Here is a 16492-nt window from a genome sequence, read left to right as displayed (position 1 = left end):
TAGGAAAAGAAGAAGTCAAATTGTCCCTGTTTGCAGATGACATGATTGTATATTTAGAAAACCCCATTGTCTCAGCCCAAAATCTCCTTAAGCTGATAAGCAACTTCAGCAAAGTCTCAGGATACAAAATTAATGTGCAAAAATCACAAGCATTCTTATACACCAGTAACAGACAAGCAGAGAGCCAAATCAGGAATGAACTTCCATTCACAATTGCTTCAAAGAGAATAAAATACCTAGGAATCCAACTTACAAGGGATGTAAAGGACCTCTTCAAGGAGAACTACAAACCACTGCTCAGTGAAATAAAAGAGGACACAAACAAATGGAAGAACATACCATGCTCATGGATAGGAAGAATCAATATTGTGAAAATGGCCATACTGCCCAAGGTTATTTATAGATTCAATGCCATCCCCATCAAGCTACCAATGACTTTCTTCACAGAATTGGAAAAAACTGCTTTAAAGTTCATATGGAACCAAAAAAGAGCCCGCATTGCCAAGACAATCCTAAGTCAAAAGGACAAAGCTGGAGGCGTCACGCTATCTGACTTCAAACTATACTACAAGGCTACAGTAACCAAAACAGCATGGTACTGGTACCAAAACAGAGCTATAGACCAATGGAACAGAACAGAGTCCTCAGAAATAGTACCACGCATCTACAGCCATCTGATCTTTGACAAACCTGAGAGAAACAAGAAATGGGGAAAGGATTCCCTATTTAATCAATGGTGCTGGGAAAATTGGCTAGCCATAAGTAGAAAGCTGAAACTGGATCCTTTCCTTAGTCCTTATATGAAGATTAATTCAAGATGGATTAGAGACTTAAATGTTAGACCTAATACCATAAAAACCCTAGAAGGAAACCTAGGTAGTACCATTCAGGACATAGGCATGGGCAAGGACTTCATGTCTAAAACACCAAAAGCAACGGCAGCAAAAGCCAAAATTGACAAATGGGATCTCATTAAACTAAAGAGCTTCTGCACAGCAAAAGAAACTACCATCAGAGTGAACAGGCAACCTACAGAATGGGAGAAAATTTTTGCAATCTACTCATCTGACAAAGGGCTAATATCCAGAATCTACAAAGAACTCAAACAAATATATAAGAAAAAAACAACCCCATCAAAAAGTGGGCAAAGGATATGAACAGACATTTCTCAAAAGAAGACATTCATACAGCCAACAGACACATGAAAAAATGCTCATCATCACTCGCCATCAGAGAAATGCAAATCAAAACCACAATGAGATATACCATCTCACACCAGTTAGAACAGCAATCATTCAAAAGTCAGGAAACAGCAGGTGTTGGAGAGGATGTGGAGAAATAGGAACACTTTTACACTGTTGGTGGGATTGTAAACTAGTTCAACCATTATGGAAAACAGTATGACAATTCCTCAAGGATCTAGAACTAGATGTACCATATGACCCAGCCATCCCACTACTGGGTATATACCCAAAGGATTATAAATCATGCTGCTATAAAGACACATGCACACGTATGTTTATTGCGGCACTATTCACAATAGCAAAGACTTGGAATCAACCCAAATGTCCGTCTGTGACAGACTGGATTAAGAAAATGTGGCACATATACACCATGGAATACTATGCAGCCATAAAAAAGGATGAGTTTGCGTCCTTTGTAGGGACATGGATGCAGCTGGAAGACATCATTCTTAGCAAACTATCACAAGAAGAGAAAACCAAACACCGCATGTTCTCACTCATAGGTGGGAACTGAACAATGAGATCACTTGGACTCGAGAAGGGGAACATCACACACTGGGGCCTATCATGGGGAAGGGGGAGGGGGCAGGGATTGCATTGGGAGTTATAATTGATATAAATGATGAATTGATGGGTGCTGACGAGTTGGTGGGTGCAGCACACCAACATGGCACAAGTATACATATGTAACAAACCTGCACGTTATGCACATGTACCCTAGAACTTCAAGTATAATAAAAAAAATTTAAAAAATTAAAAAAAAAGAAGAAATTCTGGCTAAGTAGAATTTTGTTATACATTTAATAAGAAACTGGTTTTTCTGGTAATCATGTTCCTATCATAAAACATGAATAAGATTAATTTAAATCCACATGAATTTTTGTGAAACTGTAGTTAGATAATTAATGTGTAATGATTTATGATTTGCTTACTTTATGATAAATCAAAAATGTCAGCTGGTACAGAAGTGGTTCTTTTCATGCATTTTCCTGTCTCAGATTTCAGTTTTATTCCACATGAAAGTACATTGTCCCCCATTATAGAGTAGTGTGTGAATTTCTAAGCTTCAGAAAAAGTTATTGTTAGATCAGACTCAGTCATTATAATGTGTTTCCAGAAATCACTAACAGTTCACTGTTGAAATGAAAAATATCACAAATCTACTGTGGGCAGGAGAATGGTATAAAAACTTTAGGAAGGCTATCTTACCTTTTTTATTGTAGTCTACCAGTGATGTGACCGAGTTAATTTCAGGTAGAGATTTACAAATGCAAATTGCTGGAAAATGTTTCTGCATGCCATTGCCATTCTTTTGGTTTCAGCACTGGATTCAAAATGCCAGGATGGGAAATGGGGCAAATCTGGGAGACAGCTATTTCCTTTGCTGTCTGCTCTTCAGTGGTCAGAGTTTTTCCCCTGCCTGCACCTATGTCCAAACTAGGTAGAATGCCTTCCTCAGGTTCATGTCACTTTTTAGCCCTTCACTCTGAAGGTATTTGTTAGGATTTCCTTCCCAAAGTAGAGCTTTTCTGATCCAACCGGAGAATACAGAAAACAAGTAGCTCAGACATCAAGTGCTTTAAGGGAAAGATTTTCAAAGAATTAAAACCTCACTCCTTATTTTTGGGAGTACTGTCGCTTACTAAATGTTCCCCATAAGCTTACTTTAGTATAGTACCCCATAACCTCTGCTGTTCTCTTTACTTTTTATCCCATTCGTGTGATATAGTATTGGATATTTATAGAAGAATAATGATATAATACTGCGCTTCTTTGTAGCTAGAAAGGATTGTCTAGTGGGAAGGTGGTTCTGAGCTCAGCCAGTTTGCCTGCCTGACTGAACAACTTAGGGAAACATACCTCTTAGTTTTTCTTACCCTTATTTTATTATCAGTTAAAGCAACTGGTGATTCTTATTCCTGAAGTACTTTGAAACATTTAAGTAAAATTTGTTCATAGGTCTGTTATATTTCCAGGAATTTTTGAAGATGGTGAAAGACTCTAGATAAGCTATATCACATAATTTTTTAACTTTTTATGTTTCTAAGAAGAGATTACACTTGTTTGCCCAGCTGGAAGAAGAGAGATGTTTTGTGGATGCTGAAAACCTAGAGGACATGTCTTAGCTTTAGCTCTCAGATATTCCTGCCCTGGGACATTTCCCTAGAAGGAACACATTTTACTCTTCTGAGAAACACAGTAACTTTCTCAGGGTTATGTGACATGTTTGTGAATCAAGAGTTGGTCTCTGCTTATACTCTCCAACAGTCTACATTTTTGTAAGGCAACTAGAAAGTCATGACTTTTCCTAATGCAGTAAGTTGTACAATATTCGAATTTGCCAATGTCAAACTTCATTATAATCACCTTTCCAGTAACAGCTCTTTGATGATAACTGAAAATCAGACTCCTGAGATAGAATGAATTCTCAGAAATGAGAAATTCCTTTATTGTTCTCTGTGTAATAAGTTTGAATAAGACATAGCAAATCTCTCTATTGACATAGCCCTTTAAAGTTCATTTTTCTCAAGCAAGTCATTATTTTATTCTATTTTAGGTAATGCCCCTGAAGCACATGGGAGAGTCTATGTTAGCATCTTCTTTTTCTATTCTTAACTATCAGTGATGATACTAAATAGCTCACTTTTTTTAAAAAGAGTTTTTTATTTATTTTTAGTAAAAGCTTAACTTGAGATAGAAATCATTATTTTTCCTGATAAAAGGAATAAAAAGGAGGATGTTGGTTGGGATAATGACTAACTACACCATTAATTATTTTAAAATCCATTTGAAATATATATAATTCCCCTAAATGGAGGCAATTTTCACAGACAACTTCAGATATTTCCTGTGTACAGCCCAGTACAGGCTAATCGAAGCAAGGAATTCTCAGTTCAGTGCTGAGGAGCCTCTGACAGGCATTAGTTGGCCTCTAAATGATTGCAAGCTGCTTCAAAATGCACAGTTGTTGTGTTTACCTTTTTAAAGTGACTTTTCTCATGGGATCTTGATCATTTTCAGTGTTTTTCATGCCTTCCTCAAGGTCTGTGTTTATATCCGTTAGCACTTCCCTTCAGCCTGAAGAACTTTCTTCAGCATTTTCTATAGCATATTTCTATAGTGCAAGTCTGTTGGTGATGAATTCTTGCATTTAATTTTGTCTGAAAGTATACCTCATCTTTATTCTTGAGAGAATTTGTCTCTGAATACAGAATTCTGAATAAATGGATATTTGTATTTCTTCATGAACTTTAAAGATATTATTTCACTGACTTCTGGCCTTAAATTGTTTCTGAAGGAAGTCAAAGTATTCAAATTGTTGTTCCCCTCTGTATAATGCATTGCTTTTCTCTGGCTGCTTTCCAGAGTTTATCTTTATCTTTAGCTTTCTGCTGTTTTAATATGATATACTTTTTTCACACATATCCTGCTTGGGGTTCACTGAGCTCTTTGAATATGTAGATTAATGTCTTTCATCAAATTTCAGAAATTGCCAACCCTTATTTCTTCAAATCTTTTAAAATTATTTTCTTTCTCCTCTTTTTCTGCAATTTTATTTACATGTGTCTTAGATCTTTGTAATCTCACAAGGTCCCAAGTCTCCGTTTTTTAAAAATAGTTATCTTTCTCTGTGTTCTTCAGATTGGATATATTTGTTGTGCTCTCTCTTTAAGTTCTCTCATTATTCTGTCATCTCTATTCTACTTTTAGACTCATCTGGTAATTTTTATTTCAGATATCATTTTCTAGCTGTAGAATCACCCAGATGTGGTAGTTATCAGACAAGATTATAAAACAGCTATTACAACTATTCTCAGTGATGTAAAAGAAATATGCTCATAATGAATGTAAAGATAGGAAATCTCAGCAGAGGAATAGAAAAATTTTTAAAGAATCCTTGGTTCTTTTTATTTCCAGGCAAAAGAATCCTTGGTTCTTTTTATTTTCAGACAAAAGAACTCTTGGCTCCTTTTAAATGTTTCTATTCCTCTGCTGAGATTTTCTATCTTTTCATTCATTATAAACATATTTTCTTTACATCATGAGCACAGTTACATTAATAACTGCCTTAGTTTCTTGTCTGCTAAATTACCACATCTAGGTGATTTCAGTGTTGGTCTCTGTTAATTGTCCTTTCTTTCGGAAGTGGGCCATCTCTTCCTAGTTTTCTAGGTCAAGTAATTTTGGGCTTTTTCCTAGATATGACAGATATTATATAGTGAAGCCTCTGGATTACTCTATGTTCTTTCAAAGAATGTTGACTTTGTTTTTGTTTGTTTTAATGGTCAATTTACTTGGTTGGATTCAAGCTGGGAATTCTATCTCTTGGATGGCAGCTCAGTTGTCATTTCAGTTCTTTTAGCCTTAGCTGTGCTGTTGGGAATCTTCCTCATGCTTTCTTGGCTCAGGTATCATGCAGACATTTGAGCAGATCTTATATACAGAATTTAAAGTTCTTTCCCCCTGCCTCTATTGTCTCCTTTCTGGGATTCCCTTCTTGCTTTCCAGTGGCTGTAACTGTCCTGAATTCTCCTTGAGTTCTTTAGGCCATAAAGACTATGGGCTTTCTATTAGAAATTTAGCCATCTTATGAGGTGCTAACTCTGGTCTACCCTCAGACTAAATTGCCCTTTAAAAACTGACTCACCCTATGCTATTCCTTTCTTCCAAGTATCAGCTTCTCTTCAGAATGTGTCTGCTTTTGTTCACTCTCCAATGTCATCAAGTAGTTATAGGTTTTATTTTGTGTTTTGTCCAAAGATTATAGTTATTATCCATGGGAAGGTTGCTCTGGTAGAATATTACTCCTGAAAGCTCATCTTTGCTGTAACTTCTAAAACTACAAAAACTCAATTAAGAGTTTTGTTGAGTAAAACTATAAAAGGACAGACAAGAGGATGGCAAGCAGCAAAATTAAAGGGTCCAACATGGGGAGGTGAAAATGGCAGAACCCTTAAGGGAAAGTCCACAAATCCATGTAAGAGGTAAAATGTCTTTCATGGCCAAAAGTACTTTCTAATATGATAGGAATATACGAATCATAGACTCCTGGAGCCCTGGGTCTGGAAAGAAAGCCTAATGCAAGACAGAGCGTAACCAAGTCTGCTTTGTCTGAGACTGTTTTACTTTCAACATGCCTCTTTACCTTAAGAGTATTTGGAGGATTTTTTTCCTAATATGTCAAAAAAAATGCTGCTTTATCTTATGCTTAACTCTGTTCATTTCCTCAACATTTTCAAGGAATTCCCACCTAAAAAGTATACCTTTTAACCTTAGGAAATTCGCAACATTCATAATGATGAATTAATGGGAATCAGGCGAGAAGAAGAAATGGAAATGTCTGATGATGAAATAGAAGAAACGACAGAAACAAAAGAAACTGAGGAATCAGGTAAAGATAATTCTGTTTATTTAATAAACATGTACTTGCAGACATGATATTTTCAAACTTTTAATACCCAGTAAGGTACGGTCATCAACCCATCAGCCTGGATACCAGCTGGAAATAATTGGTGAGGCCATATATGTACACACTGGCTGAGTATCAGCCCTGTGGCTACAGGATTTTCTGTGGTTTTCACTTATACATACCTTGCATTGAAGTGCCTAATTAAAAGTGGACTTTCTTTTCCAAAAAGCAGTGGGTATTTAGGCAGCTCTAACCTAGTATAGTCAGAACCTCACTGTGAGACAGAGGCCATGTTATAGGTCCTTAGTGGGACCCATAGGGCAAACTTTTTGAACAACTGATAATACCCTCCCCTTCAATTTCATAATAAACTATCTTGGATGGGAGAATTACCATTGCAGATAATAAAATAGCCAGAAGACTACTCTTTTTAGGCAAACCATTCCAGACAATCTTAGGAGTCAGATTATAGGAAGTTACAATGGAAAAGCCACTGGACCTAAAGTTGAGACACCTGAGTTCTAGTCTAAACTCTGTCCTTCTTGACCTAGGAGGAACTTCTTCCTCACTGAGCCTCAGCTTCCACACTTGTAAGGAGTACATTATAAAAACCATTTAACGGCCAGGCGCCATGGCTCAGGCCTATAATCTCAGCACTTTGGGAGGCCGAGGCGGGTGGATTCCCTGAGTTCAGGAGTTTGAGACCAGCCTGACCAAAACGGTGAAACCCCGTCTCTACTAAAAATACAAAAAATTAGCTGGGCGTGGTAGTGCACGCCTGTTATCCCAGCTACTCGGGAGGCTGAGGCAGAAGAATCCCTTGAAATCCCTTGAACCTGGGAGGTGGACGTTGCAGTGAGCAGAGGTCGCACCATTGCACTCTAGCCTGGGCAACAAGAGCAAAACTCTGCCTCAAAACAAACAAACATAAAAACATCTAACAGGGATTTTGTGATGGTTAAATGAGTTCATCCACTTATTTAATAACTATTACATGCTAAGCACTATGCTAGAGATTGGAGATATAGTTGTATACTGTTCCTGAGGTATGTGTGTGTATGTGTGTGTGTGTGTGTGTGTAAACAAGAGAGAGAGATTGTAATTCAAATCTGAATTTCCTGGTTCCAGTGCTTGTATAGTAAAGTCAGCAGCTCTATAGCCACTTGAGTGGTCTTAGAATTTTCACTCCATCAACAGAAACTCTGAAGGAAAGAAAAACACCAAGTCAGACTTTGAAAAAGGTAGTCATTAGCTGTTACATCTGAATTGTTTCTATTTTTGCCATATGTTTGAACCCTAAACATACAAACTGCTATCTATATTGAATAAACTCTTTGTAATCAGTGGTTATCTAGCATTTTCAGGATAGTTAACTAATTACTGCAAATAAATACTGTAAACTTACAGCCAAAGTAAACAAAGAGTCGAATAAGAATTGAACTATTCAGATTATTTAAGTGCTTAGCTATGATGTTTTATAGCTGATTAATCTTTCACTTGTATGACTGTTTACACCTCAGTATCTACAGTATTGTACACAGTGTTTATCCAGCGTTGCCATGAAATAAATGCTACCATAAGTTTGAGCATCCACTTGACAAATTGCTGAGTTTGTGGAGTTATTGGGGGAGGAGAGGGGTATATGGAAGATTCAGATTGAACACACTTACTAGAGTTATATAATTGCATTTTGCTTCTGTATCTCTTTTGAGTTAAAAGCTGTATTGGCTACTGCACAGAATCTTATTCGTTTAGAGACTAGAAACTCCCTGACAGATCATCTTATAGCTATTTTCTTTCCTGTTCCACATGCCAGGATGCTGCTTTGTCAAATAAAGCTATCTACAATAGACTTAATGGAGCTTACCAAATAGCTTTTCTCCCAGAAGGTTTCAATTCATTTTAATTCAAGGACTTTTGTGCATTTTTCTTCCCCTCGATTGTATCTAATTCTGTTATCTCGCTTCTGTAGTACTCAACTGCAGAAATCCCGCTCAATGTGAGCCAGTGAAAAGGTCCTCAGTTTTTATCTAAAGCGGCTACATGTTTTAGCTATCATTTGGTTCCCATTAAAAGCTTAAGCAACTAGATCTCAGAGTTGTTGTTTTTTTCCTCTGTCCATGCCACCAAACTTGAATTGTAGGAGCCTATGGCATGTTTCTGGTTAGATTTTACTTCCCAAAGAAAGTAAAACCAGCCTAGAAGTCTCAGTTATCTTTCCTTGGACTGCCACAAAATTTCTGTTATTTGAGAGACTCTATATTAGCCAGCCCATATTTGTGATGCAGAACTTTAAATACTCTTGCCATGGAAGAAAGGACTGATGTACACAAAGCAATCTATTGAAGAGGGGGAATTACATCAAAGCAAATCATGATATAGTGTAAAACTATTTCATTATCTTGTTAGCCATGATGGAAAGTACTGTACCCAGTAAACATAAGAAAAGCTGTTCCCTGTCAACACCCATCTTCTGCTCTCTTTACTTAGACTAGTGGTTCTCAGACTTGGTATACTGAAGAATCATTTGGGTTACCTTTACAAATTCAGATGTCTAAGCTGCAGAATCTGATCCAATAGGTCTGTAATAGGGTTGAGGAATCTGCATTTTATCAGCCATCCTAAATGATTTTGATGCTCGTGGTCTGGGAAGCACATTTGGAAAACATTGACTTAGACTAATTCTCCTTCATTGTTCTGGCCAAAGTTTTCTGTTCCATCGATATTAATCTAATATCATTCTTCCTCCCCCACCTTTTATTTTCCATTATTACCACTTTAAGAGTTTGGCCAATTAATTAACAAGCACTATGTCCTATAAGCTGATGGAGATAGAGATATAAATATGTGTAAATCCACACAAAATTTTAGAAATACCACTTGCTGCTAACATGGAAGGTACTGATTAGAATGCAGCAGGGCAAGAGATATCAGGTGTGGGCCAGAGTTGTCACAGTCAGTGAAAAATTGATCAGGTCCTCGAAAGATGAACAGGTATAGATGATAGGAAGGAAGATAAGAAAGCATCTTGATGGTAGGGGGAAGGGAGGGAGTGAAAGGATCGGGGCTCAAAGAGGGAAATAAGCATGATGTATATAGGGGACAAAAGACTGAGTAGAGTAGATGGGTCCAAATTATGTAGGGCTATGTATGCCAACCTTAGACTTCGCATAGTAAGCAATATGCCACTGTAAGCACATCTTGTCCGTGGCACTAATATGATAAAAGCAACATGAATTATACATTTTAAGAGATAATCTTCAATTAAGAGAGTCTAACCAGATACTTTTACAGGAAGTGAGATGTAAAATGATGAGGGTGGGACCGGAGTGAAGGCAAGAGGAACTGAGATAAAAATGGTAGAAGAAAAGGAGGCACTGGATTCAATGAGATTAAAGATGCTAGGAGTCATTTTCGAGGAATATACCTAAGTCTTTAGTGCCAGATTGGATATAGATGATTAAGAAAAGGAAAGAGCCAGGAATGAATCTGTGTTTTCTAGTCTGAGAGACTGGAGACCTGTTGGTTGTATTGGTTCACTAGAGATGTCATAACAAAGTACCACAAAGTGGGTTGCTTAAATGACAGAAATGTATTGTCTCACAGTTCTGGAAGCTGGAAATCTGAGATCAAGATTTCAGCAGGGTTAGCTCCTTGTGAGGGAGAATCTGTTCCATTCCTGTCTCCTAGTTTCTGGTCATTTTCCAGCAATCTTTGGTGTTCCTTGTCTGGTAGATATATCATCCCAATTTCTGCCTTCATGTTTACATGGTGTTCTCCCTGTGTGCATGCCTGTTTCTATGTCCCAATTTCCTCTGTCAATAAGGATATCAATCATATCAAGTTAGGACCCACCATAATGACCTCATTGTAATTTGACTACCTCGTAAAGAACCTGTTTCTCAATAAACCAGATTCTGAGAGCTTCAACATATCTTTTTTGAGAGGACACAATTCAAACTGTAACAGTAGAACTGACAGAAATGGACTGATGGATGGGTCTGATTTCCAGAATATGATGAGATGAACTGGAGATAGTAGATCATTGAGAAATGGGCAGAAGGGATTTGTATTCAAATTAGAGTTGAAGAAACTAGAAGGAATAGTAGATGGTAGTGAAGAGGTATTGGCTGAAGCCCTGAGAAAATTATTAAAGGAGTATGAAAGACAAGTGAAAGAAGAGCAAAAGGTTGAATATAGAATTTGGGGGGCTACCCACAATAAGGGAGAAGGAAAGAAAGAGGAGTTGGCAGAGGAGTTAGAAAAAAAGCAGTTCTGAGAGGGTGGAAGAAAGCTAGAAACAAATTGAGTTGTAGAAACCAAGAAAAGCTTTTATAGAAGTAAGTAATCATTGACATTAACAGATGTTACAAAGAAAATTCGAATTGAGAGAAACAGTGCTGGGCAAGAGCTATTTTAGTAGAGTGATAGAGGTAGGGGCCAGAATATATGACATTAATAAAATAAAGTAAACAAAGACCATAGGTCAAGAAGTTGGGTACTAAGCAAAAGGAAATATGGATATTACAAATGGCAACGAGAATCGATGAAGTTAAGGATTTTTGTTGTTGTTGTTGTTGTTGCTCAATAAAAAGGAAGGAGGCAATGGAGAGTATGAGATTGAAGATGCTAGAAAATAAAAGAGTACTTATGGAAGTGGAATCTTTGAAAAGAAGAAAGGGAAAGGATCCATATTCAAGTGGCGTTTACTTCAGAGAGGCGAGAGCCCTCTTTCTCTGAGACAAGAGAGGGGAAGCTGAAAGTGTATAGGTAGCCCAGTCTTCTCCATATACTAACAGATTGTTTATTAATCACAAAAATGATTTGGATATGAGACCACGAGGAGAAGGGAACTGATTTGGAATAAATGCTATGGGCAGTATGGAAGGAAGAAATCAGTGAGAGGTGAGAGACCCATCTGCAAGGGCCAACATGAGTATGTATTGATCTAGCTGCCTAGCTCTACAACTTCCTATAAGAGTTCTCTGTGGCCCAGGATAAGAGAGAGTGGAGTCAAGTGACTGTGAGTTGGGGATTGGCATGGTAAGCCTGGCCAAAGGTTTTCAGGAAGCTGAAGCAATACAAGGCACTGAGGAGTTTGCACTGGGATCTATTCCACCAGAAAGCAGCTAATGAACTAGCTTAGTGAAGTTGGCCACTCTGTGAGATTAAAGATCCCAGCAAGGAAAGAGAGCAGTCTTGGGGTGATGAGAGGCAGTGAGGAAAATGGCAGATGAGACTTCTATGTTTGAGATGGGAATTTAGAGATCTAAGAGGGGTAACAATGAGGTTCCAGGTGCATCCATGCTGGCAGAAGCCTGATTGGAATGGAGACAATAACCTGTAGAGGCAAAGGAAAGCAAGGCATTGTGAGGTCAGGAAACTCACTTGAGATTTTTTGCCTGAGCTGACCTGCAACCACCCCAATAGGTCTTATTCATATCATTTCCTGCTCTTTTTTCCCACTCTTTGTTCTTTTCAGCTTTTTCCCTTTGTGAATCTCTGTAACTCAAACTTTCTTATGAGTCTTGAGAGGAATGTTGCCCATTCTTCCTTCTATAATTTTGTAACATTTTTGGCATCTCCTGTAATTAAGCTTTAAAAGGGTGGTTGACTCCCTGTATTTACTTCTACTAATTTTTTTTCTTGTTTTCTTTATACCATTGAAGAGACTCAGGCACTAATTTTTTAATGGCACAAAATCATTTTTGATCTTTTGTTGTACAGAAACATGTCTGGGATTTTGCTGTTAGTGGCTCCTCTAAAAAGAGGAGTTCACAGCTGCCTTCATACTTTCATATTGCCATGATGAACTGGCAGCCTTCAGATCTGAGGAACAATTGTCATAAAGAGAAACATTTTCCCCACATAGGAAATAGTCATAAAGGAGAAGCCAAGAACTAATGATGGCAGGATATGAATACATTCACTGTACTATGCTCTTTAGTATCAGGACTGATGGATTCACCTACTCAAACATATTATTAAAAGGTAATATTGAACTTTTCAATGTTCTGGCAATATACAAAGAACTTCAACTTCAGAAATGGGCCCAATTAATATTAAGTCTGTGAAAGGAAAGACTTGGTGTCCTCATTAAAATGACAAAAAACCCTCATTTCAGAGAGTGGGAACTATATTTTGTAGGTAAGGTCCCCTCAGTAGCATTACAGGCGATCGCATTTTCTTTTGCTTGGTGACAGGTCCACACTGAGAAGATTATTATCTGCTCCCACTTGGCTGCAGGTATCCATCACTGCTCATAAGCATGCCCTTTCCCCCAGGACAAAAGCAGTCTCTCCTCCTCATTTTCTCAGAGGGAAAATATTTTTACATTTAAACTGGAGAATACACCTCTAATCATTCTCCTAGATCTCTGCCCTTTTCTCTTCCATGTATCTCCATGTGACATGTAGAACATGAGCATAATTACTGACCTGCAGTACAAGAAGAAATAAAAGGAGGAAAATAAAATATCACTATTTCATATTGAGCTGTGTGGACTGCCAGAGGACAAACATGCAAACCAAAGCAGAAATAAATAATTGTTAATCTGTAGGAGTCACTTGATTTACAGAGTAACCTGTGTACTATTCAGCCAAACTCCAGCTCAAGATACTGTCCTTGGTTCTCACCCCACAAGCAAACCAAATATTTTTCTTCCTCTGTTTGGCAGATAGTTAGTATGCCTTTTTCTATAGAGTTTTGTATATAAAAATCATCTTCACTCTTAGCATCTTCTTTTGATGTTGTGGTTGTTAGTGCTTGTCTGATGAAAAGTATCCCAGCCACTGGAAGAGATGGCAAGGATAGATATTATTTGGAGTGCTTGGAATCCAAAAGACACAAAATCTGCATAACAACAAGAATTAAAATTAATAATAAAACCAATCATAAAATGAATATGTCATGCCAAAGATCTTTTTGTAAGTTTTTAAAACAAAGTGCAAGGTTTGAAACTGCTGTATCAGGACCATTGCATGGCCATCCACAGAAAACACATGTGGATGCTAAGAACGCCTCAACAACACTGGTAGTAGAAGATATTTCTAACCAGAACCCTTCCTATCACATTGCCACTTTCTGCTTTGGATAGATAATCTGACCACAGCAGATTACATACTAGTTTTAGGAAAACCCTCATGTTCAAGGAATTAAATTAAACACAGCACCTCTCTAAAGGCAGCTTCCTTTTAGGAGTAGGGAATGTTTTCACGCTAATACGGGGTTTTTTTTCTATATATTTGTCTTAGTCCATTTTATGTTGCTGTAAAGGAATACTTAAGACTGGGTAATTTATAAAGAAAAAAAGGTTTATTTGACTCACAATTCTGAAGGCTGGAAAATTCAAGATTGAGTATTTACATCTGGTAAGAGCCTCAGGCTGCTTCCACTCATGGCAGAAGGTAAAGGGGAGCCAGTGTAGGCAGAGATCATATGGTGAAAGAGGAAGCAAGAGGATAGGGGAGGTGTCAGGCTTTTTTATTTTATTTTATTTTTGAAATGGAGTCTCGCACTGTCGCCAGGCTGGAGTGCTGTGACGCGACCTCTGACTCCCTGGTTCAAGGATTCTCCTGCCTCAGCCTCCCAAGTAGCTGGGATTACAGGCACACGCCACCATGCCCAGCTAATGTTTGTATTTTTAGTAGAGATGGGGTTTCATGTTGGCCATAATGGTCTCAATCTCCTGACCTCGTGATCCACCCACCTCGGCCTCCCAAAGTACTGGGATTACAAGCATGAACTGAGCCACCGAGCCCAGCCAGGCTCTTTTTAACAACTAATAGAGTCAGAATGCATCCCCCTCCCAAGGAAGGGCATTAATCTATTCATGAGGGATCCACCCTTATGACCCAAACACCTCCCACTAGGCCCAACACCACCACATTAGGGATCAAATTTCAATATGGGTTTTGCTGAGGAAAAATAAATCACAACCAAACCACAGCAATATTTCATCTTTGTAATGCACAGGTTCTTTCCATTCATTATTTAGAGGATGAATCTTCTCTTTGAAATTCCTTTAGATAAACCCTTCTTTCACCATTTATAGCTAATAATTTTTATTTTTATGGTTTAATTTCTTTTTTTTTTTTTTTTTTGGAGACAGAGTTTCACTCTTGTTGCCCAGGCTGGAGTGCAATGGTGCAATCTCAGCTCACCGCAACCTCTGCCTCCTGGGTTCAAGGGATTCTCCTGCCTCAGCCTCCCGAGTAGCTGGGATTACAGGCATGCGCCACTACACCTGGCTAATTTTGTATTTTTAGCAGAGACAGGTTTCTCTGTGTTGGTCAGGCTGGTCTCAAACTCCTGACCTCGGGCCTCCCAAAGTGCTGGGATTACAGGCATGAGCCACTGTACCTGGCCAGTTTAATTTCTGTCACTTTTCTTTTACTTTCTTCTGCCCAAAGTTCTTCCCTATAAGTAATTAAGAAAATTCATATCTTTGTCAAATTGCCTTTTAACTGTCTTATACATTTAATATACAGATTGTAAATTTGATCCATTTTTTATTTTTATTTTTTCATGTCAGAGTTTGATTTAATCCTGCTGCAAACACATGGAATCTGAAAAGTTTAATGCAAATGGAATAGATTTCTTGGGATCTAATATTTTTTAAATTGCCTGACAGCTTACCCTCTAAGAAAACTTATTTAAGAGAGGCAAATTATTTTGGGAGATGAGTATAAGAGGTAGTAGTAGGAAGTTAAGGAAAATCACCACTACATATTGCGGAAATGTATTGGAACGCAAATATGGCCCAAAGAAAAAGCTCCACTGAAAAAAAGTGTTGAATTCTAACCATAGAACTAGCACCCTGCTCCCAGGTCAATAATTTGACAAAAAAAATAAAAAAGACCTTGCTCAATCCTGAGGTTAGTGAAGGAATATAGGAGAGTTGTGTGTTAATGTGACTCCTGAAATCAAAGAGCAGTACTATTCAAAGGGCATAATGTCTTGATCTCAGGATCAAATATTCTAGACCTTGAGTCGAAGAATCTGCATTACAGTAGAAAAATGGGGAGTGCTTTATGCATGTGGATTGAGGGCACACCAGCAACCTACATGTTCAGCATTCTCTAAGCCATAATGACCATTCTCATCTCCCACTCAGGGCAGGAATAAGACTCTTCTCTTGCAGCGCTCTGATAAATTGGGTTTCTTCTTCTTCTTTGCAAATAATAGGGAAACTAAACATTTATACCTATTGCACCCCCAAAGCTGAAAGCAATAAAGAATGAACACATACAGCAGGCTGTTAGATGCATCTCTGTTTAGGAATTGCCTCAACATTGGGTTTCTATTGACAGAACAGAGGAAGTTGCCTCTGACCTTCCTGAGGCTCCCATTGTACCCTGGCTTAGCAGCCCACAGTTAATTTTAAGTGGCAAAAGAAAATTCCTCCAGGATAAGAAGTTAGATTTCTACTAAAACAGTGTTCTCCATAGGGTATATGAGCACATTCAACTGTCACTAGAAAAGAACCTGAGGGCGGGCACACAGTGCCTACTGCTAGAAATCTTGCAGTTAGATTAGAATGGAAGAGTGTCTGAGTTTTTAGGTAATTTTAGACGTCAGGATATGGCTGACAGGTTATGTTCAGGGCCTACGCTTGATACTCTCAAAATACAAACAAAAATAACTGCCTAGAGAGAACATCCACGTCCTAAAAGACAAAACATTTTAACTGGGTGAAGGGATGACTTAACTCGTGAAACTTGAGAACACAGAACAACAACAAAAATAGTTTCCTTGAACATATTCAACTAGAAGGGCAAGGCATTTTCCTACATAAAACATTATAATTTTCCCAGTACTCCAAAGGTTTTCCAATAAA

General features: G+C 38.0%; 1 protein-coding gene across 4 annotated transcripts in view; it reads left to right on the top strand.

Annotated features, from left to right (window-relative positions):
- The window catches only part of ENOX2 (ecto-NOX disulfide-thiol exchanger 2), a 319462-nt gene that overhangs the window by 278287 nt on the left and 24683 nt on the right, over nucleotides 1-16492 (top strand). For all 4 annotated transcript variants that reach the window (XM_030934490.1, XM_030934489.1, XM_030934491.1 and 1 more), the window contains one exon: nucleotides 6522-6636. In XM_030934490.1, coding sequence (XP_030790350.1) covers nucleotides 6522-6636 — 115 coding nt within the window. The remainder of the gene's footprint in view (nucleotides 1-6521; nucleotides 6637-16492) is intronic.

The sequence above is a fragment of the Rhinopithecus roxellana genome, chromosome 7, assembly GCF_007565055.1.
Source record: "Rhinopithecus roxellana isolate Shanxi Qingling chromosome 7, ASM756505v1, whole genome shotgun sequence".
Classification (NCBI taxonomy): Eukaryota; Metazoa; Chordata; class Mammalia; order Primates; family Cercopithecidae; genus Rhinopithecus; species Rhinopithecus roxellana.
Note: the sequence above shows the minus strand (reverse complement) of the source record. Positions and strands in the feature narration are given on the sequence as shown.